The sequence below is a fragment of the Meriones unguiculatus genome, chromosome 11 (genome assembly GCF_030254825.1).
Source record: "Meriones unguiculatus strain TT.TT164.6M chromosome 11, Bangor_MerUng_6.1, whole genome shotgun sequence".
Lineage (NCBI taxonomy): Eukaryota > Metazoa > Chordata > Mammalia > Rodentia > Muridae > Meriones > Meriones unguiculatus.
The window spans coordinates 102,218,896-102,244,718 of record NC_083359.1 but is presented as its reverse complement, the minus strand read 5'-3'; the positions used below and the strand labels follow the sequence as shown (position 1 = coordinate 102,244,718).

Here is a 25,823-nt window from a genome sequence, read left to right as displayed (position 1 = left end):
CCCCCTGTCCTGGGCTAAGGAGAAATGTGGTCTCCTGAGCTCAGGTGGGTGCTAGGGAATGAACAAGCCTATTGTCCTGTGAATTGCTGTCTAGTTGTATGGTTACTGGCAATAGTAACCTACTGACTATAGTAAATTGGGGCCATTTGTTGGGAGAATGCAGAATTTCTGTAGAATTTAATGCCAAAAAGCCCAGCTCCACCTTGCAAGGGACTGGGAATCAAAAACTGGGAAGATAGGATCTAAGGCAATACTTCTTTGATAATCCTTCTCATTCTACATCTCTTCCTCCAAATCTCTACTTCCTCGATCTTTATGCCCCTCTGCCATCTTTATCTTACATATGTCTAATTTAATTCAAGATTTACATGATATTTTCATTTTAGCATGCAAACTGAGACCAAACTTAGTGCAGAAGAAATTGCCTTGGCCCTATTTGGGTTAAGTGTTAACATCTGGTCTAGTTTACTATGAGAATGAGGATGGGTCCTTTTACTCATTGCACATCTGGTAGGGTTTGGGAAGCAGATTATCTTAAACAAGGACACATTCTGGATACATTCCTTAAGGGTATTTGGCTACAGATAGCAAAATGCTCTCTGGATATTGAAAAGAAGTATCTTGGAAATATATATGGATACTTCTTGTAATCAAAGGAAACAGGCCAAGAACCTGGTTCCTTGGCAACACATTTGTTCATCTTATTTTCTTTCTTCTTTCTTTCTTTCCTTCCTTTTTTTTTGACATCACCACATGTAGGGCTCAATTTTAATGGCTATATTCTCTCTGTGTGTCCCTGTGCCATATTTACATTCCTGAGATGAGGAGTCTTAAAGAGTTGGTCTAGGATACAGCAAGAAGTTCATGAGTTCAAGGCTGGATGGGGTTACATAGTGAAGCCTTGTTTTAAAAGGAACAAAAAGGAAAAGAGGGAGCTTGACATGCCAAAAGTATATTTGAAACTTATAGTAAAAAAAAAAAAAATAGTAACAGCATCAACAGTCCTCACTGTTGTCCCTGGAGTCTCCTCTTCTCTGGCTCCTCACTTTCGTTGGCATCTCTGTGGGTTGAGGCAACTTCAAAGATCTGAGCCTTGGAAGCGTTTTAGTATTCACTCATTTTCACCTGGGTATTGCTGTTAAAGAAACTGCTCACAGGGAAGCCCACACTCTACCCATGGCTTCCTATAAATTCTTTTCATCTACCTCCTCCCTCTGATCCCTGTGCCATCCTTCTCATGTATCATAGACTGGTCTCAAACTGACTGTGGAGTAGAGGATGACCTTCACCTACTGATCCTCTTGCCTCTACCTCCCGAGTGTTAAATTTCCAGGTGTGTGTCACCATGCCCAGTGTATATGGTGCTGGATAGAAAACCCAGGGCTTCTTGTGCATTGGTGAGAACTGCTTCTGTTTTCTTTTATAACTAGGACAGTCACCGTGGATTCACTGTTTTGTTTATTCTAATAGTGACTCCATTCCGATGGATGAAATTTGAAGTTCAAAGATTTGGTATAAAGTACAGCATCATCTGGCCTTGTCTATGTTTGTTCTTGCCTTCAAGCTCTTGGACTTTAATTGACCGTGCGTCTATGTAGCTCTCTGTACAGGGCAGGCTCTTGCTTGCTTGTATACTGCTGTTCATGTCCTTGCCTACCTTAACCCTTTTCACTTCTTTAATTCAGTCTGAAGTTGTTACTCACAGGCAGTCTTCTTGCTCGATTCTCTACACCATCCATTCCCCATAGCACTGCCATGTTACAAGTTGTTGCGCCGCTTGTGGGGCTATAGCCTGTACTCTAACGAACTAGATTCAGCCACCTCTCCTCAATAAACCAACTAAAGGACCCAAGTAACACTGAAATGCAGAAAAAGTAGAATTATTCCATGTTGCTACATTGGGAAGAATAAGGAGATGGAGTCCATGTTCCTGGTCTTGACCCTAAGTAGGGTTTAATAGAAAACAAGAGATAAAGATAACCAGACAGTCTCTCAAGGTGTGGTTCTCTGTCCACTATTTTCTTGTTTCATGAGTGATGGAGTAAATAAATATCTGAATTAATGAAATAAAACCTATTCCATCGCGGTTGATTAGCCATTGCTTTTGTTTAGCTCGGCTTTCAGCCAGAGTGTAGGCTCGGAGGTTGGTGTCTGAGTCACCTAGTGGATACCAGGAGGAGTTGGAGAAAGGAGAAGCAAGCGCCACCCGACCCCAGCCTCACTGCAGCGGCTTTTGGGTAGCGGGAGGCCCGGGTCCAGTAGCCGGAGGCGGGACTTCCGGTCCCGCTGGCAACCGTGGCCCGCGCCAGGCGGAAGCGCGGCTCCGGGCCAGGATTCTCTAGCTCCGCCTGGAGCAGAGTTCGGAACTCAGTGTCCAGGACGCCCGCGGTCCTCGTGGATGCTACTCGGAGCTGCGTCCCCGCGGTTCGGGGAAGCACGCGGGAGTCGGCGCGGCGGGAGAGCCGGGACCTCGGGGTGAGGACGGCTGGCGGCAGTGGGCGGCTGCGAGGGGCTGAGGAGGCCGAGGTGACATCCTCCGTGGGGGTGTGTCCGCGTCCCGAAGCTTGTAGGGTAGATGGCTCGAAGTGGCCTAGGGGGCTGGCAGGGAGAGGCTCCAGAGCCAGCTCTCTCCTCTCTCGGGGTCGAAGATGAGAAGGACGTTTTGACCTAACCCATCTGCGAGATGACCAGCCGCGGCTTGCATGCTCAGCAACCACCGCTTTCTATGCAGTACTGCTGCTTTCTTTCTCTCAAGTCTTTCCCCCTCTTCCAGTGGGCTTTGGGAAAAGAATTGTTCTACATTCGTAGGGAAAACTTGGAACTCTTATTCACCTAGCTCCAACTCCTAGCTGCCTTTCTTTGTCGGACTAATAGGACTTCAGGTCTTTGATTCAGACAAGCAAGCCCACCGAAGTTTTCATTCTGGACTCTTTACTACCTTGCGAGCTCAGGTTGTCCCACTTCCTTTGTCGTGGGATGAACTTGTAATGTCTGGACAAAGCTAGCACCTTCATGTTTGCACTTTGCGACCTGTTTCCCACTGTGATGACTTTTTCTGTCAAATGGATTGGATTTTTGCCACATACTGGGCATTGCTAGGGAAAGCCAGAGTGCTGTCATTGATGGAGGCTGGTGTATAATGATTGCTTCAAGTGTTTAACATTCCAAGAGTTAGAATCTTAATTCCCCACCCCCCTCACACTCCGTGTTTGTCAGTACAGGTAGATTAAATCTTTTTTTGACGGTCTGTCCTGAAATATTTGAAACAAACCAGAAAGCTCCGTGTATTTATTGATAACCCAGTTGGTGACCTTCAGATCTGTGCTCCAGGGAGATATTTATTATAATACTGGTGTGTTGGGTTGGAAAAGTACCACAGGATGGCATCTTGATCAGTGCTTTACTGTACTAATGAAGACACTGAAGGCAGTCTTCGAAGTTGTTGTGCTAACTGCTATGTTAATGTTTTTGCGCATCTTCATTTCATTTCTTTGTTTGTTTATTTTTATGTGCTATAGGTGTTTTATCTGCATGAATATCTGTGCAGATAAAACATGTGGTCCTGGTGTTTCCAGAGAGACCAGAAGAGGGTGTCCCAGTAAATGTAACTAGAGTTGTGGGCTGCCATGTAGGTGCTAGGAATTGACTGGGGTCCTCTGCAAGAGCAGCTAATGTTCTGAATGGCTGAGCCATCTCTCCAAGCCCCTGTTAAACTCCCCCCGCCCGCCGCCACGTTTTTAAAAGAGAAAGCGCTTGAGAATACTTTAGTCTTTATGTTCGTGGATGGTGGAAATGTTCATTCTTGATACATAAGAATGCTTGCCCTCTATGGTAGACTTCTAGTTGTAGATCTGAGAGGTTTGTTCAAAGTTTGATTTCCTTGGGCTTGGGAAATCATTGGCATGTTTATTCTGTGCTGTAATTGTTGAATAAATTGCTCACCTTTTCCTTTAGGTAAGTTCCTTGCGTTCTATGTGATTTAGATGTATCTCATAGCTATGTTAGTGAGAACTTTTGATTAGCTGCAGTGTATTGCGAGTTATTTGTGTGTATGGATTCACACTTTCTTTTTATTTCTGCTGTGTGATGTGTGTCTCTTGAGGAAGAACTGCCCAAGAAATGATAATTCAAACGGCTTTCATACACATGCATTTAAATGTTTTGTTTGAGTAGTCACCAATTTGTAATATATCAAGCAATTGAGTTTGTTGGTTCCTTGCCTTCTGGCTATTAGTTTTATTATTATAAATTACATTCTCCGTAATTTGCTTATCCTTGTTAGAGAGCTGTTCCTGGCCATTTGATCCAATACAGAGAATTGGATGTGGCCGAGGAACACAGCTTTTTGGACTAGGAGATACCACAGAGCCAACAAGGATAGCTGAATGAGAGTCCACCCTTCTCTCATGATCAGTTCTTGTCTTTTTCTTCTTTGCTGAGTTAGTCTTTTTCCTTCTTAGTGACCAAGATGACTCAGGCCTCAGTGACTCAAAAGGGGATTCAGAGCAGCTACTCGAGACTGCAGCCCTAAGAAGGGTGCAGTCCATTATACTGAGGCCACGAGGAGAAGAGGAACTGGGGGCAAACTAAAAGTGTTTGTAATTGAGATACAGCTTACCGTTTTTATAGAGAAATTCGTGTATAATTTGCTACCTCTAGACAAAATTGCTTTGTAACTGTCTATGTTATGTATCTGTCTGACGAAGGTGGCAGGTTGCTAGACCATAACTTCTTGAAAAGTGGACATTAGTGTATACACTTTCCAGATGTGTGTCGTTATTGGAACTTCCAGATGTTACTAAAACTTAAGAGACACATCCTGTCACTGTGCTGTTTGGTAAGCTAAAGTGCCCTCCATTTGTGTAGGAATTCTGCATTGGTCTGATTCCCTCTATCGGTACTATTGATTTTTCAACTGAAAAAATCTACACATATTTTGTTAATGTTTATCTCATTATGCTAGAGAGGTTATTATTTTTGCTTGTTGTGGTATATTTTTGTGTCTATTTTTTACTTATTTGTTAGTGATTATTTTTAGCTCGGCTTCTGCACTTTTAATACCTTTTAATGCTAGCGTTGAGTCAGGGCTGTTTTGGGTCGATGATAGTGATTAATGATTAATGATCATAGTGAGATAATAGCATTGCTAATGTGTGGGTATTGCACTGAAAGTACTAACTTAGAAATAGCAATCTGAGCATTTCTTTAACATGCTGTTGTAGTTGAAGGTTTAGAAATATAGATACACTTATCAACTGACTTTCAAAGGTACCCGTTTGACTTTCACTGTTTTAGTGTATCCATTAGGATTTCTCAGAAAAAAAAAATGAATGCATGCATGTGCAGTGTACATGTATTATTACTGTTACGATTTAAAGATTTATTTTAAGGGGACTAGCTAACAGCACTTTCTGTGTAACCTTGAGGACCAGAGTTCTGATCCCAGCACTCATGTAACCCCATGGGTAGGATTCCAGGGGCTTGCTGGCTTCCAGCCTAGGCAAGATGGTCTTAGCCTACGTTCAAGGAGAGAGATCCAGCCTCAGGGGCCTAGGTAGATGGGGAGCAATAGTGAAGGGTACCGAGTCACCTAATTTTCGGGTGTGACAAGTTCAGGCTGGAAAGCCAGCAGTTGCTTCTGTAGCCTTCTTGTTGCTGACATGTCCGTTTAGGGCACGTAGTGCAGTGTGCTACCCATGGAGCTTGACAGACTTTTGCAAGTATAAGCTAGTTATTGCATCGTTCATAGGGATATTCCAAGAGGCCGTAAGAATAGGGATCCCAAGAGTTGTTGAGTGTTCTTTCTGGAAGAAGGTGGTGGTGAAGAAGCAGGTGCTAATCATACCCCAAACTTTGTAAACAGAGGAGGGCAGGGATTTCGAAACCCTTTCCCACAGGTTTTTAAGGAGACCTGGGGGCATTGTTGGATCTGAGTGGGTCCTTTGGAAGATTGCCAGATTTCAGACACTAATTTGGGCTGAAATGTGGTAGTAACATTGTACCATGTGTTGGTCACTGGCTTCTCCCTGTTTGATTTCTTGTTCTGGCTTCCGTCAGTGATAGACTGTGATTGACATATATAAGCCAGTGAACATCCTTTCACCCCAAGTTGACTTTGCTCAGTGTTTTCTCACAGCAATAGAAAGCAAACTAAGACTGTACGTGCTCATACTTAACTCTTGGAGAGGCTTAAGCTCATTGTCGAATCCTGTGTTACAGTGAATGCTGGAGAATATTTTAATGCCCTTTCCCCAGTCAGTATACACTGTCTTCTTTTTTCAAAAGCACTTTACGTTTTTGTTCTTTGTACCTAAAGTACAACACACACACACACACACACACACACACACACACACACAGAGAGAGAGAGAGAGAGAGAGAGAAGGAAATTTTTATTTCATCTGTGCACAACCTAGGGTGTTTTAGCCACTTGTTTATTACATGTGTTTTACATTAAATTTTTGTTAGATGCAGTTAGCTTATAATTTATCAGTTATTCTAAGGATGCTACTTTAATTAATGTAGTGTGGAGAGTAGTTGAACGTAGTATATGCTTTGAACGTGTTTGCTGTGTGCAGAAAGCGAGGTGGCAGTTAGCACGGGGCCTGCTCACATAAAAATTCATTTTCACTGGAATGTGGGGCTGGAACACTTCTCATCTTTCAGCATGCTGCAGGCCAGGGCTAAAATCCAAACTCTGATTAAAATCACCCAGCTTTTTTTTTCTTTCTTTCTTTCTTTCTTTGCTCTACAACCACAAGTGATTGCCGGCTGGAAAAGATAATGTAGGGTGATAATGAATTCATTTCCATCTGCTGCAATATATATATATATATATATATATATATATATATATATATTTTAGACAGTTTTATTTCTTTTAAACCCAGATAAAAAGGCCACCTTGCAATGAAGAGTGAATTAGTGGCTATGAAGCAAGCATTTACTAGATTTCTGTCCTAGAAGCCTGTGCAGGTGATGCTGATGGCTGTTGCTCACAGTTACCAGTCTATTCTCAAATAGGGCCTCAGGAATGCTTAGAAAGTGTGGAAGGACTGAGAGTTTGGTATCATGAGTCTTTGCATCGTCAAGTCTTAGGTCTTGGACAGCGGGACTTCTTCCCAGATGCTGGTTAGGTTTCCCTGGGCTTCAGAGGCAAGAGCATTGACTTGGCTAACCTGCTAAGTGAACGAATGCAAAGGCGCATAAACATACACAACTTCTGTTAAGTTTTTTTTTTCTTTTCAGTGTGAGAATTGAGCCCAGGGCTTCCTGTGTATTAGAAACACGCCCTACCACTGGGCTATAGCCCTAGCCCCACCGGGTTAAATTAACAATGACTTTGAAGGGTGGATGGCTGAGAGGTAAGAGCATGCAATCCGCTCTTTCAGATGGTCCAGGTTCAGGCCCCAGCATCCACATGCCAGCTTACAGCTGCCTGTAATTCCAGCTCCACAAAAACCAGTGCCCTTTTCTGGCTTCCTCGCGCACATTCACACACACACACACACTCATAAATAAAAAATAAACTTTTAAAAACATTCTTCAAAAGCCAAATGTAACATTTAGGATTACCTGTAGTAGGTACTTTATTTAGTCTCTGAAACCTCAAGGAACTAAGGTGTTTTGAATTGCTCATGTCTACTATTTTGTCACCCTGTGCTTTCCCCCTCCTGCATGCAAGTCCGGTATTTGAGGGCTGGATTGAAGTATTGTACTTAAGAAATAGTCGCCTCTTTTTGGCTTCCTTTTGACTGTCCCATGGTTGATTTACCTAAACATTTCCCTCTTTGGATAGGTTTAGCAGCAGCATAATCTAGAAATGTGTCCCGTAGTACCATAACCTGCTTGCTAGTGATTTGAGCTCTGGCCCTCACTAAATTGAAACTTTTTAAAAAGCGATTTAATTCCTGGTTGTCGAAGGCCTCCAGGAGTTTGTATTTGCTGACTGTGTGATGGATGTTGGTATCATCTACTGTGTTAGCAGGTGAGCAACTGGAATATCTTGTTTAGGGGCTTTTGGTCTTCATTACCATCCCATTCAGAGCCATTACACAAGCTTTACAGACACAGACACTGAGGTTTATGGAAGCTGAATAGCTTGCCCAGTCTACACAGTAATTATTGGAGCTGGGCTTTGAATCCAGGCAACCTGAAGTCCAGGACTTAGCTTTTAACAACTCTGCTATTCATCCAGTTGATGCCTTCCATCTTATACATAACAGAGCCTTACTTTAGATTCCCCCGAAGACTCCCCATGCCATTGCTGCTAGGATCTGTGTATAGGCAGGACCTTCCATTCCTATTGTAGCACACATCCACTCTCAGGATTAGTGCTTGCCGCTTGGTTTCCTAGCATTTTCACCCCAGGCTGTGCCTTCCTGTTGGTGCGGGGGGGGGGGGGTGGGGGGGTCTTCTCTTTCACTGACAATGGCAGCTATGGGGTTTTCTGGAGATAATATTATACTTTTGGGGTAGTTTGCTTTACGTACATATAGAAGTTAATTTTTGTTGCAGACATGTATAGATGGTAGAGTTGTAGAAGCATCCTGTGAAGAAGAGAAAAAAATAAAGTTGATTTAAAGTTGGCCTTGAGAATGGAGGAAGGGTAGTCTGTATGTAGACTAGGGAGTTAAACTGGCTCATTATCACAGTCAACTTCTGCATGCTGAAATTTCCTGGGAAATACTTGACCTGCAGTGCTTTTGCTAGATACCTTTAAGCTTTAGAGTACAATTTTAGCTGTATAAAATAAAAAGATCTTTGGAGGCCTGTGAGATGGCTCAGTGGGTAAAGGTGCTGGACATACATCCACACAACCCAAGTTCAGTCTCTTGAAGCCACTTCCAGACTCCACATGGCTGGCTGTCCCCTCTGACCTCCCATCCCTCCTTCCCTTCCTCCTCCTCTGTTCCTTCCTCTCCTCCCATAAAGACAGAGAGAATAATTTAAGATAAAATAATTTCCTTACAAGAAACTATTTTCTTGTCTTGTACTTTGGGATTATATCTTTGTTCTTAGTTTTGACAGATTTTAACGAACTGAGCTGAGTTGGGTGAGGGCTTACTTGGTTAGCTCATAGGCTGGTAACTGAGTCTTGTACTCTGTATTAATCTTACATTTGCCAAGGAAGGGTCATTTATGTCACATAAAACTTAATTTTCTGAAAAAATCTAAACCATTTAAGATTTTTTTTATATGTATTAATGTTTGCCTGCATGTAAGTATGTGAATCATGTGTGTGCCTGGGATCCATGAAGGGTTAGGAGGGGACCTCAGATCACCTGGAATTGGAGCTACAGATGGTTGTAAGCTGCCGTGTGGGTGCTGGAAACAGAACCAGGGACTTTCAGATCAGCAAGTGTTCTTAATTGATGAGCTGACTGTGTCTAAACATTTAAGCCTGTTTTTTGGAACAGGTATGAACTTGAGGTATTACACGTAAGATGCCTTTGTTTAGGAACTTCTCAATCCGGAATAGCGAGTGTGGAGAGAGTCAAGGAGGCATATGTATAGCTGAATTTGGTGTAATGCTTGTGATAGTAATGATCAAAACTGTGATTCAGAAATCTAAAGTAATCTTTTTGCAGCGTACTTCAGTGTTATGAATGAAGAGGAAGGAAAAGATGTTTATTCACCTTTATGCCATGCCATGTCCTAGGTAGAGTGTGTGTGTTAGTATAAACCTGAGTGTAATACTTTTAATAAAGGCAGAAAAACAAACTTCAGTCTAGTTAGTGATCCTAATGCTTGGGAGGTAGAAGCGAGGAAAACACCTGGGTTACATGAGGCAGTGTCTCAAAAGACAAAACAAAATCCAACAAAAACTAGATAGGTGTCTGTGGTTAGAAGTAGTATATGCAAAACAGGAATTTTAGTACTCCGGTGTCTGAATTCATCCTCTCCTCCCTTCCCCTCTGCTCCCCCCATTTTCTTTTCTCTGTGTTTTATTCTCTGTCAACTCTACTATAAGTTTTTGTTTTGCTCCCCCCCTTCTTCCTTCTTGTTTATCCTAGGGATGTCACTATTCATCAAATCTAGATTAAATGCTATCTTTATTTCTCATCTTGAGGTTCAAGCTCCAGTGCCAGGAGGCTGGGAGATTGAAGAGGATGTGAGGTGTCACAGCCAGATAAGACATACTTTATTCACTTGAGTGATGGCTGCCACACAGACGGCTAGGCATGGGGATGCTGGCAGGCACCCAAGCACATGCTAGCACATGGGCCACGCGTAGGTGGGCATAGGTACACAGGCAGACTGGCACACAGGCCTTACAGGCAGACACACACAGACATGTTGACAAGATCAAAGCACTTGGCTCCGACCTCAAGGCCGTATTTATCCAGAATCACATAAAAGTAGCCTTCTGCCAGGAATAGTTATATAATAGTGTTTGCTTTGGGGTTTTCCAGACACTGGTGTTAGCAGTTCCCCATTTTTGCTGAGTCATGGCCCCCCAAATGTCCAGTGTTGGCCATCTTTGCCCATGTTGGATATCTGTATTGGTACCATGCTGTCTAAACAAAATGGCTCTTGCAGCCCTCTGTGTCTCTAATGAACAGTAAGATCAACTTCCTATGATGTCACTTATTTTTATCATGATTCTCCAGACTTCATCTTTTAGCCTCAGAAATAACAGTATTTAGATTTAGCTGTTGCATTCACCCTGTTTCTTCTCCTGATCATTCTTCCATGCATCCTGTCTGTAAGACAAATTGCTTTTGAACTTTCTGTGCTGTGAAGCTTTATGTGGGATGGTTTCTGCCTCTGCATGGTGTGTACACCCTCAGCTTTTGCCTCCTCTTACCAATTTTTCACCCCCCTCTTGGAATTCTCTCCACTAGGACTGCACTGTGATTTAGAACTAATTTACTTCTCTGTATTTGTTCACTCTGTTCTTTTTGAGGCAGTGTCTTTATGTAGCCCAGGCTGAGACCTACTTTGTAGCTCAGGTCTCAAGCTGGCACTAATTCCCCCGCCTCCCACCTCTGCCTCCTCATCAGCTATGGGAGAGGCAGAGGTGCATCGTCACACTGTTGTACTCAGAAGCTTGAAGCTCCCATTAGTCTTTTAGGGACCTCGATTCAAATAATGAGGTTAGCACCAGAGTTAGTTCTCCTTCTGTTGGCTCGTAGAGGCAGAAGAGGGGCTTGGGACATTGGTGTATCAGTCCTTACAGTGATGTCGTTCTGGACAAACCATGTACAGTACCATCTGACCCATGAATGGAGTACAGTGACTCAAAGATGATCTTTATCTTTGGTCCCAGTGGTATTTTCTCACTAACATCATGTGGGTCTTTGGTCAGAAAATTGTAACAAAGAAGTCAACATAGTGTGGAAGCCAAGATGAGAGCTGAGCAGCTAGGTGTCAGGGCGCTCAGCCCAGTGTTTCCTCAACAACTCCTGGATGTCAGTGGCTTCAGGAGCACAGCACAGCTCCTCACTGTCACTTCTGCAACCTTTAGTTTTCTAGGGACCTCAACTGAGGGAAATCTGTGGCTTCCATGAAGAAAGAAAGTTCAGGATGAGCCGGGATGGGCTCATTGAAAGCAGAAAGGCACCTAGGGGAAGAGTGAAGACACCTGAGCATGTATGTGCTGGCCTTCTTCAGGAAGAGCTGCCCTCCAGGTGTCCTGGTGCTAACTGCATGTGGAGTTTGGAAGCTTTTATAATGCCATTATCCACTGGGCTTCTAATGACCGTACCCTTCTTTCTCTTTCCTTGTCTCTAGTAATTGAGAACACAGCGAGGCGCTGCAGAAACCTTTGATGGGACTACAATCAGAAAAGCAAACCAGGAGCCCACTGGGTTGCACAGGGGTTTTTGCGATATGTCTCTTACTGTAATGGGGTTTCTGGTAAAGTTGCTGAAAATTACAGCTATGGAGAAAGGCCTTAAGCAAATATTGTTAGTTGTATTAAAATTCTAGATTCTCAGCTGGCAAGAGGCTTCAACCAGACTCTGCAGTGAGGTGACTTTCCCTTCCTGTGTCCCCATAATTTTATGTCTTTCTTTTCTGCCTCATTTCGTTGGGATTTTGGGCATTTATCACCAGATTTGTGTTTTCTCATTATTTTTAACCCTGGGACATTTCTACTAGTTTATTTCTGTCTCTACCATACATTAAAACAAAACAAAAAAATCAGCATTTAAAATATTTTTATTAGACATATTCATATGTTAATGAGCTATTTTTGTCCTTTTCACCCCATGACTTTCTCTGTCATTCTTCTCCTACTATTCCTGTTTAACCCTTTCTTCCCAGCAAGTCCTTCTCACTTTCCTTTGCTTTGTTTTGTTTCTTTGTGGCCTGCTGAGTTTAATTAGGGCTGCTTGCAAGAGGATGAGTGAGGGATATTTGCTGGAACATGGGCTATTTACCAGTGACTGACCAATAAAGAGAAAGATTCCCCTCTTTAAGCAGATGCTACCTGCCAGTAGCTCTTCAGGTAAGGCTAGGTCCTCAGGGCTTCCTCCCCATACCAAGATGGGATATTGGCAGGGAGGTGCTAAGTAGGTAGTCAGCCACTGCTGTTGTGAGTTCATGAGGTCAATGCTCATGTTCTGTCTAGAGGTAGTGTATGTTAGCACTCCTCTTCACTTTAGGTTGTCATATACTTTCTGCTCCCTCCATTCTCTCTTCCATGATGCTCCCAGAGCCGTGGAGGGAGTGATGGAGATGTCCCATTTAATACTGAGCTCTCAAAAGTCACTTATTTTTGCACTTTGGCTAGTTAGGAGTCTCTCCATTAACCATTGCCCACTGCGAATGAATTTTTTCTCACTAAGGCTGATAGCAGCCTTTTATCTGTGGCTATAATCATAAATACTTAGTAGTTTTATACTGTGTTCATTTGTGAAAATTTAAATAGTGGGTTCCCCACTAGAGCCTATGACTCCACTAGGGCCTATGACCCGTGCAACCATGGGCTTTTGATCAGGTTTACACTTACTGTGGTTTGAATAGGAATGCTTGCCATAGACTTATATGTTTGAATGCTTGGCCATAAGGAGTGGTATTATTAGGATGTATGACCTTGTTGGAGTAGGTTATGGCCTTGTTGGAGGAAGTGTGTCACTGTGGAGGTGGGCTTTGAGGTCATATATGCTGAAGTTACACCAAGTATGGTACACAGTTGCTTCTGCTGCCTGCGGAACAAGATGTAGAACTCTCCAGTATCATGACTCCAGTATCATGCTGCTATGACAACAATAGACTAAACCTCTGAAACTGTAAGCCAGCCCCAGTTAAATGTTTTCCTTTTGAACTTAATTAAAAAAGTTTTCCTTTATAAGAGTTGCTATGGTCATGTCGTCTCTTCGAAGCAATAGAAACCATAAGTAAGACACAGTTCTAAGTGTTTTCTGCTATGGACAGGGCCTCATGTCTAAGCAGGAAAATGGTTGGTTACCTCTACAACAGTCATGCCACTACTGCATCATTTCTGTCTAGTTTTGGTGAGCAACCAAGAGCAGTGGTATTCACCTGTATTATTTAGGTGGCCTCTGGAGCCTTTCTGAGCAGTAATTTACAGAGATAGGTATCCTATACTCGACAACATGTTTTAGATGCACTCCAACCATGTATTCATATGTCAGAGACAAGGCCACCTTGTCATCTACTTACTTGCATTATTTTGTATTGAGACAAGATAGTAGGGTAATGGTGTGTGAGAAGACTTTTCATTTATTTTACTCTAACACTCTAGCAATTGGCAAATAGTTTTCACTGAGAGACACAAAAATAAATATGTTGGAAGAGGCAGCTCATAATGACTTCCAAAAGAGTTTTTGAAAATGTCCCTGTTGGAACCTTTACTGACTCCCTTATCAAGGAAGAAGAACAGCAGTCTGAAGACAGACCTTGTAATGGGAAGGAAGTTTTGCTTCCAGTGCATCTTACTCTGAGGTGAACAGGCTCCATGACTTGCTTTGTGCCTGAAATCCTGTTTTGAAGCTTAGGTAAAGCAAATGCTCTGAAGAGAATTTACGACATTAAGGCTGGAATTAGAACATGTCAAAACATATTTGTACTAGAATTTTGCAGAGTTTGTTCGAGGATTTAGCTTCTTAATGAAGCTTTTAAAAGATGATGACCTTAATTCATGAATTCCCTATAATGCGATTTTTAATCTGTTTCTGGAGGCATTTTAGGCTCAAAATAGTTTTACTTTTTAATAAAAAAATTTATAAGAGGTTTTACTGAAAAAAGTTTGTTACCAAAAATAATACCTACGATGCAAGCAGCATGACACTTATTGCTCAGCCAGCCAGTGTTCCAATGTTCTAATCTTCCTTTAAAAAAAGGGAAGAAAATAGTGCCTATATTTTCTTTTTAACCTCACTTAGCAGTAAATTTAGGAGGATATCCTGGAGTAGAAAATAATTTGAGAGTAGTATTTCACATGATTTTTTTTCAATATAATCTTGTAATACTGTTTCCTTTGTAAGATGTTTGGCTTTGCTTACTAACACTCCTAGCAGCTGGTGTTAATTTGATGTTTTGGGGTCACGGTTTTTAGTAGTTGTGATAGAAAAGATGAGCATTTCAGGGGACAGGGGCTTGCTCTGTAAAGATGCTGAGTAAGAGCCGAGCACATTCATTTGCGCAGTCAGTATAAACTCCAGAAGCTATTTCCGACATTTTCTTCAGTGGTCCATGTGAGTTCCTGTATCACTGGCTTGATCATCAGGTCTTGCAAACCACATAGCTTATCCATGAATCAAGCCATGGTTCAAAGACCCCTTTGTTAGTGGACCTAATTTTTATTTCTTTAGGTTACGGCAATGAAAAGAACATTTTGCAGTTTGTGAATGGGTTTCAGAACCTCCCCCATTTCTTATTTAAAAAATTTTTTTTATTATTATCATTTATTACAATTTATTCAATCTGTGTCCCGGCTGTGTTCCCCTCCCTCTTCTCCTCCCTCTCCCACTCTCTCTCCCTCTTCTCCCCCTGTGACCCTCCCCTAGTCCACTGATAGGGGAGGTCCTCCTCTCCTTCTATTTGACCCTAGCCTATCAGGTCTCATCAAAAAATATGGCATGTTTCAGGAATTTGTGTGACATTCTTGGCAGGGGCCATGCTAATCTTCTCTGTATCGTTCCAATTTTAGTATATGTACTGCCGAAGCGAGCACCCATATCTTCTTCTTAATCGAGCTTCTTCAGACTGCTATAGTATAGGTTAGCTGGTCTTCCTTACGTAGTCCCTGCCATCAACAGTTAACCATTTAGCTGAAGCTGATAGGCTCTTACATATTATTTAGAAGACCACCTGTTGTCTTTCAGAGGTGGTAACATTTGTGAGATTTTAACCTCTGATTTTTATTTCTGGCTGCTGTTCTGCTTTAGGCTTGGTTGAACTAACCATTAGTTGTTTGAGTTGGTAAAAAAAAACCATTGAATTTGCTAAGATTGGCACATGGGCTTGGATGCCTGGAATGTTCTTTAGCTATTTTGCTTTCCAAGTCCTTTTTTTTTTTCCCCCCAGAATATGTTTCCATGTTAGTTTTACAGAACTCTTAGTGTGCGACCTCTGGTTGTGACTGCTTCTTGTGAGAATTTAGCATTATAAAGTGCCACATCAGCTTTGTGTGTATAGATACACACATATGGAACCATGAATTAAAGTTCAGTGTATGATGACCTGTAAAATATGGGGAGATTGTTTCAGGTGTAGTATGGAACAGGGATTTTGATTCTGACAACCCCACACATATAACAGAATGAGGAGTGATCTCTGCAAAGATGAGGTAGATGTTTATTCGTTATAGATGGTGATTTCCTATTCAGAAGAAGTTAGGAAAGCATGTTGGTTAGAAGAATAGCTTAGATAGTAGAGGTATCTTCAGTTCATTTAGCAGTGTATAAAAAAGCCTTTGTAGAATGTCAGTCTTTTATTGGTTCAGATAAAAGAGATATATCGTACCCCAAACCAGAAATATTGGATCAGCTTTATGAGGTAATGTCCTGAGGCTAGATAGGCTGAGGAACTGAGGGGGAGGCAGTAGTGGGATCTGTAGGGAGCCTGAGCAAAGGCGAGAGATTGCAGAATGTGTTTGAGGTACCAGTTTGGCTGGAGTATATGGGATGCCTATTAGAAGGTTCCTAGACGATGGAACTGGGTACGCGGGCATTGAGTGTGCTATTGAATGTGAACAGTGACGTGACTGCTCCTACGTTTCACAGCCAGCTGCATTTTGATTGTGTGCCAGGTGCAACCAGGCAGACTCGTAGCAGGCAAGATCCTAACTCCCAGGGGGCTCAACTGCTACATTGAAGTCTTAATTTACTGCTTGATGGCATAATGACTTTGTAACTTTGAAATTTAATGCTTGCCAGTAGGTCTGGACCTGCCTATGATGATAAAATTACCAAGTCATTGAGTTTTATCAACTATTCTAATGTTTACGATCTAAGAAGCTATTATAAGAATCTTCAGTTTGGCCAACTGATCATAAGATATATAGACAACTTTTATCATCACTGAGACATACTTTGTATTTTATAAGCTATTTTAGCTGAGGGGCTTAGGGTTTGGTTTAAAACTGGAGTGTGAAGCCCCAGGCACAATTTTTAGCACCAAAATTCTCAGTTGAGATTTTTTTTTAAAATGGGAATACTTTTTAACTAACTTGATTTCTTGTGCATACTGTTTAAGTAAATATAAGAGATGGTAATTTTGGTATTTTTAATTTTAAATTGAGCCATGTTAAATTTAAGATCCCAAGCACCTCCTTAGAAATCACTATCTGAATATTTGTACCCATCTGTGGGGTGAAACGTGGCATGGAAGCATTGGGAGTTTGGGGTTTTAGCCTCATGAAGACAGTGTGGAGTGAGGTGGCATTTCTACAGATAAAGCAGATGCTTATTGTCGTTCTTGTTGATTTCACAACAAAAAGAACTAGAAAAGCATGCTGGGTAGGCAGAGGTAAGGTTTTTACAGCTTATTACAGACTGGAGTGGGGGACAGCCTTTAATAAGCAGTTTTTAAACAGTCTCTGAGAGTAGATGCCTTCCTGTCACGCATGGTGACATACTCAGGACGTCATGCATACTGAGCAGACACTGCCAACTACAAGCTCTATGCCCAGCCTGAGCAGAGACTTTGAATGAAGATCTAAGTTACAAGTATGACTCACAAGAGTTGGTATTAATGTGGTAAAAGTGGGGTTTACATATTTGAGATGATTTCATGTTTTCTTCAGAATACTTGTATATGTCAAATTTTTGACTTGATGACATGTAGTCTTTGCATATCCTACAGTTACTCTATAGAACCGTACTTAAAGATTACTATAATTGTTCACGTTGCCACTCTTTAGAACATTGGTGCAGGGTGGAGAATGTGAGGGGTGAGTGGGAACAGCTTGCTCCATAGCCCAGTCTTGATTAGGACCTGACCTTGGTTTCTGTCCGCTTTTCTCATATGCACTCCTTTGCCATTACTGTGACTTTGTGGTCTGTTAGACTAGGAGGCGTTTGCCTCAGATGTTATGAATTCAGTTGTGAATTCACTTGATAGAAACCAGAGTCATTTTTCTTCAAAGAATTTGGGTGTGGTCAACGTAGGCCTGGGTTTACATCGCAGCCTTTTCTTATCTGTGGCACCCCAGACATGAATATGGTGTTTCTTAATCTGCCTCCTCATTAGTCCGTGGAGACTACTCATTCTTGTAGGCAGTTGTAGAGGTTTAAAGCGAGATGCTCAGGAAACATTTCATAAAATTCAAGGGCTGCTTAAATGCCATGCACCTGATTGGAGTCATTGGAACATAGCATTTAGGGACTAGTGTGTTTTAAAGTTCAGAGTTTTTTAAATTTTGAAATATTTGCATAGACTTTGTCACCTGAGCATCAGATCCAAAAATCCAAATCTTGTGGCTTTTTGTGTACCTGGCGGGTGCCTGCAAAGCTCTCATAGATGGAGAGTTTGGAAGCTCTCTAGGGCCAGGACCTGGTCTCTGTTGTACTCAGCATCTGATTATATCATGCTTATTTAATTTCTAAGTTAAAACCTTTTTACGTTTCCCCCCATTCCCATTTGTTTTCCTTAGTGTTTTGTTAGTCCTCTGCCATCTCTGAAAACATGGGACGGGCAGAGTGTAGTACCCTGCCCTGAAGCTAGGTGGAGAAGCCAGCTCTTTGGGGTCTGTTCTCTGGAGGTAAAGAAGGGACAGATCAACAGTGGATTCCTCCTACCACAGCTATGAATTTGGCCTGATGCAAAATTGTAAACTTCCCAAAACATTGTGTGATTTTTGTCTTGCAACTCAATTACACTGTTCTCCAGTGTGAACTTGGCAGGTCATATTGGTGAGTCAAACTTAGACATATCTTCTCAACAGCATGGCACACTTCAGGTCTTTCTACTGAGAAATCTGTCACAGCTAGGCAGTGCACGTGACGCCTCTGCGTGGAAGGGATCCAGAATGTAGGCTTTTTCAGTGTTCTTACAGTGACACGTGATAGGTAAGTAAGCATTTGTAGTTTCTGATGATAATTTTATAATTCTTTTTAGTAGGTGAAATATAACCTTCTACCTAGTTTTTTGGAAAGAAGGATTTGACCTTCTACATGAGCCACTGGATATACGGCAGTTGCCCAACTTCGGATTTTTAATTTTCAGCTGCAAAGCAGATTATGTTACTTTCTTTGCAGAATTGTTTTTCGCATGGAAAATAATACATGCAATGTATGTGGTACACAACATTATTATTTTTGCTATCAGCCCATTGTATAATTATTTTATACTGCTTGACAGTAAATTCGTCGGGTATATTGTGAGCACTCAGCAGCTGTGTGGGTATTAGTCATTGTTTGTAAACTAAATTTAAGATGTATTTTTCTCTCGTAGATTTCCAAGAGTGAAGGCCCATCTTGGTTTTTGAATTATGGGTACTAATTCATGTACCAACTGTCATAACACCATCAATGAAAAAGAGGTCATTTCAATTTTAAAAGTGTCTGCTTTTCTTATAATTTTATTTGGGTTATATCTCTGTCCTTAACATAGATGTAAATAATCCTTTTGAACTAAATTGGACCCGTCCATACTATATAAACGTAGGTGTCATATTCATTCTTTGTTTACATGGATACGTGTAAATGCACATGCATGTGGCTATATGTGAATGCATGTGGTTAGTGTGTGCAAAGGCCAGCGACAACTTTTTTTTTTTTTAGCCCATGGATCCCTGTCTGCCTTCGCTGCTCTGGGATTACTGGCATATGCCACTTTGCCTAGGTTTTTAAATGTGGGTTCTCAGGATCAAACTTGAGTCCTTGTGTTTGCAAGGTAAGCACTTTATTAACAGCTATCCCCCAGCCCTTCATATTCACTCTTTGCTAGAGATTTCTTTTTGTTTGTTTGTTTGTTATTCAGAAAGCATTTGTAATATAGTTTACACTGTGATCACCACCATTGTGCTACATGATACAGACAGGAGAGGAGACTTTAAAAATGAGCTATGGTATGGGTAAAATTATTGCCTTGCAAATATTTAATTTTCCCCAGATGATCTTAAATGTTCATTTTGTGTTACTTAGTGACAAGAATGGAGTCTGAAAATGTATCAGTAGGTCGCTTTGTGACATGATCATCATAGAATGTGTGTGCACATACGTACATGGTATAACATATTGTTTGTGCAACTAGCTATATGGTGTATACATACATGGTATGGGCTTTTGCTCCCAAGGCCATTATAAATAAGCATGAAGGTAATTCAAGTACAAATAGCACCTCTGCATAGAGCTGCTTGCTGATGGTGGAATACAGTGCCTGTTTTACAGGGAGCCCTTTTGTGTTAGTCAAACACTGAGGAAAAGTCTGGCGTAGTAAGTACATACAGGTATGACATAGTCCTGTACCATATCAGTTATCCTGATCTGTACATAATCGTACCCTTACGTGACTGGCAATACAGATGTGTCTGTGCCATCATCAGCACATGTGGGCACACGATGCGATGCACTGCTGCTGTGCCCTGTGGTACCATTAGGCAGTAGGAAGTTTGAGCCCTATTGTCATGGGGCCAGTGTGGAATATGTGTTCAGTTGTTGACTAAGACATAATTTTGTACACGTTAATGGGTTCTGTGAAGCCACAGAACACTGAGTTCTTTGGTATAATCTCACTGAGGAGTTAGTGCTCACTAGGGAGAAAATAAGTTTGATCTGTCAATATTTAACCCACCCAAGTAGATTTCTTAGACATTGTTTGGTTTACTTGTTTGTTTTTTGAGACAGGGTCTCACTTTATAAAGTGCAGACTGCCATTGAATTTAAATGATCCCCCTGCCTCAGCTTCCTGAGTGCTGGGATTTCAGGTGTGAGCCTCCCACACCTGGATTTATATCTCTCTTTTGTGTTTAGTATAGTGATATCAAATACAGCTTGTAGTAGACTACCAGTGACTTGACTTTTGGTGTAAAAGGAATGAGGAGTTTTCTTTTTTGGGAAGAGATTTGGTACTAGGATCACTAGGTAAGCCTGAAGATAAAAACAAGGAGAAAAAAATTAGGATTAAGTTATTTTATTTTCACTAGTATGGTTACATGATACCTATGACCTCAGCACATAGCGGGTGAAGCAGATGGGAGTACTAAGTTTTAGAAATACTCATACTGAGAAAATGTGGCTGTGAGGATTTCTTCTTTTGGCTCCATAAGGTTGGTTCAAAGATAGCAGTTTTTGCAGTAAACATAGAAGTGGCAATGTCTGCCCAATGGTTAGGGTCTACTTGGAACTAGTGTTCCATTCCCACTTTGTATTAATTACTTATTTCTTTCTGTGATAAGGTGTCATGACTAACTCTACTTGATCAGAAAGAGTTTATTCTGTAGGGACAGGAATCCGTCTTGATGGTGAAGCATGGCAGCAGGCAGGCATGGCAGCTGGAGCAGGAGCCTGAGAGCTCACATCCCCAACCACAAGAATGGAGCAGAGAGGGAACTTGAACTAGGGTTAGGCTGTATAGTCCTAGTGACTTTTTCCAGCAAAGCTGCACCTCCTAACACTCCCCAAATAGCACTGTAACTGGGGCCTAAGTGTTCAGATATGCAGAGCCTAAGGGGTACATTTTGCATTCACACCTCCACACATTGGGGGGGATAACCACTGTACCATTATAACTTCTGGGAGAGACTGTAATTGTGGCAAGAAGGAAGGACTTTCCCTGAAGAACAGGGGCCCCGGCTCTTTTACATGTCTGTGTCTTTTCTTTAATAACTGATGGGAGCTTATGGAACTCGGTCTGTGGCTTTGTTCCTCCTTGGATGAGACAGGGTGAAATACCAAGGGTCTCTTCCACTCAGAAAGAAAGTTCTGTGATTAACAGTACTGAGACACGCTGGCCTTCAGGGTTTGGACCAGTCCAGTTGTGCCACATTTGGCAGCATAGTATATTATATCACACAGAGCTGTGAGTGTCTGCCCCTCTCTGTCTATTCCTGTTGTCATTTAACATAAGATCCAGACATAGAGAATGGAGTGGAGTCCAGGATTGGCTTGTGTCCTTAGCAGATAGTTGGTTCTCTGCTTCTATAGCAGGACTGATTCGAGTCAGAGGCTGAAGTTCATCTTTGGAGAAATAGAAATCCTAATAGGCCTTGTGTTTATCCTGCTTATGGCCACCCAACTCTGTTCCCTAGGTTGTACAGATAGATTGGGCCTATAGGTTTGAGCCCCTGGGAGTAAGGGAAAGAGATGGGGACAACTTTTTGGGTTGTTTTCTTTCAAAAACAAAACAAAAACAAACATACCATTTTTTTCCTAGATGTCTTTTTTTCTCTTTTCTGTTTGGCTGAGAAATGACCAGAACTGAAGCATCAACCTTTGCTCCAGACATGGGCACTACATGGTGAAGACGGCAGAACTAACTGGCTAGTCTGTTCCCTGGAGCATTGTTAGGTTCACCTCAGATCACCCCTGTACCCTTCAACTGTTATGTGAGGGAGAATGAACTTTCACCGAAGTCCTTGTGTTTACTTCCCGTTATAGCTGAGTATTGGCTTAGGGGCCTGAAATCACACACTTAAAGAGCTGTGAAGGCTAGGGATAGTTAAGTGCCTACATCAGTGTGTCCCCTCACAGGTACTTATCAGTGTTATCTAACCTGCGTGAAAGCTCACTTTCTACGTAGCATGAGTGGGTATAACAGTAAGTGTCAAGATCATGGAGATGGCTTCTTTAAATTAGGAAAATGATTTAAGAGAGCTCACAGTAACCAGTTAGAGCAGAAACTTTTATAGTGCCATTCTGAATAGTAACAAAAATATGCATAACTAGAATGAACAGATTGATAAGGCAATATAAAAATACAATTTATAATCAATACAAGAGTATAAAAACATGTGACATGTCCAGGTATGGTCTAGGTATGGGATTGTATATGTGTGTCCCCATGCTCAGCCTGAATTGTACAGGTTAGTGTTTGGAGGTCATCTTCAGTGTGTGTGAGACAACTTTTCTCTGTGGACTCCCTTTGTAGACCCAGGCTGGCCTCAAACTCACAGTGATCTGCCTGCCTCTGCCTCCTAGAGTTCAGGGATCAAAGGCGTGCACTTCAGCAGCTAATTTTTATTCATCTATTGTTTTGAAAATTCTGTGGGTCTGAAATAGTTTTATATTTGCTTCTAAATGCTCCAGCAGTATTATCACTTGTGGTCACTTTAAAAAATAAATTTCCAGCAGGGCCATGGGTGCCACACACCTTTAATCCCAGAGGCAGATGGACCTGTGAGGAGTTTGAGGACAGCCTGGTTTACAGAGTGAGCTCCAGGATAGCTAAAGCTGTTAAACAGAGACACCCTGTCTCAGTGAACCTCCACTTCCTGAAAAAAGGGACAAAATACATTTCTAAGCCTGAGATTTGAGTCTTTCAATCATCCAGAAGTATAAATTTGAGCCATTTAAATCTTTTCGTATGCTACAATTTAAGTTCTAGATTGTCACCCCTCTAGGGACCTGGGAGAATGGAGCAGATAAATGAGGTGGACTAAAGTTTCACGCAATAGCCAACTTTATTCAGAGCATCAGACAGTTTATATTCTGGGGGTTAAGAAAGGTCACATACGCCTCCCTCTGAGTGGGGGGAGAAGCCTTGCCAGGCCACAGAGGAGGACAGTGCAACCAGTCCTGGTGAGACCTGATAAGCTAGGGTCAAAGGGAAGTGGAGGAGGACCTCCCCATCTGTGGACTTGGAGAGGGGTATGGGAGGAGATGAGGGAGGGAGGGTAAGATTGGGAGGGGGCCATAGTTGGGATACAAAGTGAATAAACTGTAATTAATATAAAAATAAAAATTTAATTAAAAAAACAAAAAAGAAAGGTCACATAAAGCTGGACGATAGTGGCACACATCTTTAATCCCAGCGCTAAGAAGGCAGAGGCAGGTGGATCTCTGAGTTTGAGGCCAGCCTGGTTTACAGAGTGAGTTCCAGGACAGCCAGGGCTACACAGAAACCCTATCTCAAAACAAACAAACAAAAGAAAGAAAGGTCACGTGGATAGCATTCTCATGAGTTCAAGCAGTATATCACAAGGGACAAGCCACATGTGGCAAAAACATGCTTTTTCCTGGAGGCATACAAAGGATAGCAACAGCAAACAATAGTGAGCAATCTGAAGTAAACTCACTGGTTTCCGCTGCACCTGGATGGAGCATGAAAACACATTTTAGGAACAATTTTGTGTTTTGAAGAAACTGAGGTCACAAGACTTCTGTCATGTTTTCTTCATGAGTTCTCAAAATTACTCAGAATTCCCTCATATAACTTCATTCTTGTATGGTGTTCTGACAATAGATAAGGGCTTTTAATTTATTATTTTTTTTTTTGTTTGTTTGTTTTTTGTGGCACTGTAGGTAATTCAGAGCCTTTTATATGCTAGATAAGTGCTCTTTCACTGAGCTAAGTCCCAGCCTTCCACAGACCCTTCAATGAATGCTTTCTCTTAACTTCTGAAAGCCCAAGATGTGGTCACCAACACATCCCTTTTCCCTACTTCATTTCTGCTCACCTCTAGTGAAGGTTTTACCAGTGTATTGTAGCATGCTGAGGGTTTCTAGTACCTAGTTTCCTTTATGATGGAGGTCTTTGGGTGAGGGCAGTTACTAGAATGAGTCTTAAGTATGAGCCAACTATAGCCAACACTTCAGTGGGCGGATGGCCTCCTTGGGAACCAGGTCTGGCCAGTGTACCATAGTGTCTACTTTGTGTATTTGTACTAGCTATAAAGTCAGAAACAAACACTGATCTAGTGTTTCAAACATGGATTCTTTCATAACTCTTCCTTGGAAGGTAGCAAGCCTGGATATAAATGTTAACTGTATCACTGAAACGAGGAATCGTATTCTGAAATAAACCTAGATATTATTGATTTATTACTTGAAGGAACAGGAACTGATTTTTGGTAATAATGATATAGTTTGTTTTTAGAAAAGTTCTGTAATATAGTACTCTAATACCATTACTTATTAAAAAGGGGAAAAAGCATTTTACAGAATCAGACCCCACAGCTTTGATACTATTCATGAAAAAGGAAAGCCCAAATGCATATGAAAACTCACGAATAATTTTTACATTTTTCAAGATGCATTTCGTATACCATAAAAGTTAACTGTTGTGAACAACCAGAATACACTTCCAGTGTATTTACAAGTGTGTATCCATCACCACACACCCTTTTAGAAAGTTTCTTATTTGTTTGTTTTGTTTTTGGTTTTTGATTTTTTTTTTTTCAGGTAGGTTTTCTCTGTGTAGCCTTGGCTGTCCTGGACTCGCTTTGTAGACCTGGCTGGCCTCAAACTTACAGAGATCTGCCTGCCTCCCAGAGGTCTGGTGTTACAGGTGTGTACCACTGCGCCTGGCTCTTTTAGAAAGTTTTTAACACTTGGAAAGCCTTATTCCTGAATAGATAGTAGTCATTTCTATTCCTGGGTCCCTTCATCGCTCCCTCCTTCCTCTGCAGCCATAGTCTCACTTCCTGACCTTGTAGATTTGTCTAATCTGGATTTGCATAAAGCAGGGTCGTGACACGGGACCTTCTGTGATTGGCCTCTCACTGAAACCTAATTTTATTTTATTTTACTTTAAGTTAATGTTAATATCAATTCTCTCACTGACAGCAAGAAAGAGGGTTGAACATCACAGAGAACAAAGGTAAGGGACTTCCGTAGGCGTCTATTCTTGGCACTTGCATCATTGGTGACTTACAAGAGCCTCTGGCTATGGGCAGTAGCTCTGGAGTGCTGAAGGTGGCAGCATTCCAGTAGTTGGTGGGTTAATTTTATCAGTCATAGATGCGGTAATTTCCGTGATTATATTATCTGTCTGTTACTCTACCCAGAAAGACTGTGGAAAAGAGACCCAGATCTTTAACCAGCTCTCAGGAAAACCTTTATTCCATGTACTAAGTGGAATTTTAGCATTGTTTTTAAAGGAGAAATAGATGAGACAGTGTGAGAGTCTCTTGTCTTTGGATGGTAAAGGGCCGGTCATCATGAGGGCTGTCTTAGTGCTTTCTGTTGGCAGTCTGCAGTGTATCAGACCTGATCCTGAAAGTATCACATGAATGATTCCTCATTTGTGTAACAGCCTTGTGAGGCAAATGGTCCTTCCCCCCACCCCCCACCACCTTGGAGAGAAGGAAAGGAAACCTGGAGCTGGAGCAGGGTGTCCATGTTTGCTGAGTGGCTTTCAAATTCAGGTCTGTGCCGGCCTCCCTTCTGGAGTTCCGTATCCACGCATGGCTGTTTGTTTCTGGGCTTGCCCTTTGTGGTTCATATATTTATGTAGCTACTGCATTGTCA

At 41.8% G+C, this 25,823-nt stretch overlaps 1 protein-coding gene and 1 non-coding gene across 8 annotated transcripts in view; one reads left to right on the top strand and one right to left on the bottom strand.

Moving 5' to 3' along the window:
• Positions 1 to 2,318: 2,318 nt before the first annotated feature.
• Disp1 (dispatched RND transporter family member 1) overlaps positions 2,319 to 25,823 on the top strand; it is a 145,504-nt gene continuing 121,999 nt past the window's right edge. For 5 of the 7 annotated variants that reach the window (XM_060364863.1, XM_060364860.1, XM_060364859.1 and 2 more), the window contains exon 1: positions 2,325 to 2,475. Coding sequence is in view for 1 of the 7 variants with exons in the window: in XM_060364856.1 (XP_060220839.1) it covers positions 19,266 to 19,308 (43 nt within the window). In the remaining 6 variants the exon portion in view is untranslated. Of the gene's footprint in view, positions 2,476 to 19,196; positions 19,309 to 25,823 lie in introns of all 7 variants that reach the window. The other 2 variants (XM_060364856.1, XM_060364857.1) reach the window with 2 other exon arrangements.
• LOC132646650 (U6 spliceosomal RNA) lies at positions 15,040 to 15,145 on the bottom strand. The gene has a single exon (XR_009584899.1). It is a non-coding gene; the product is annotated as a U6 spliceosomal RNA (small nuclear RNA).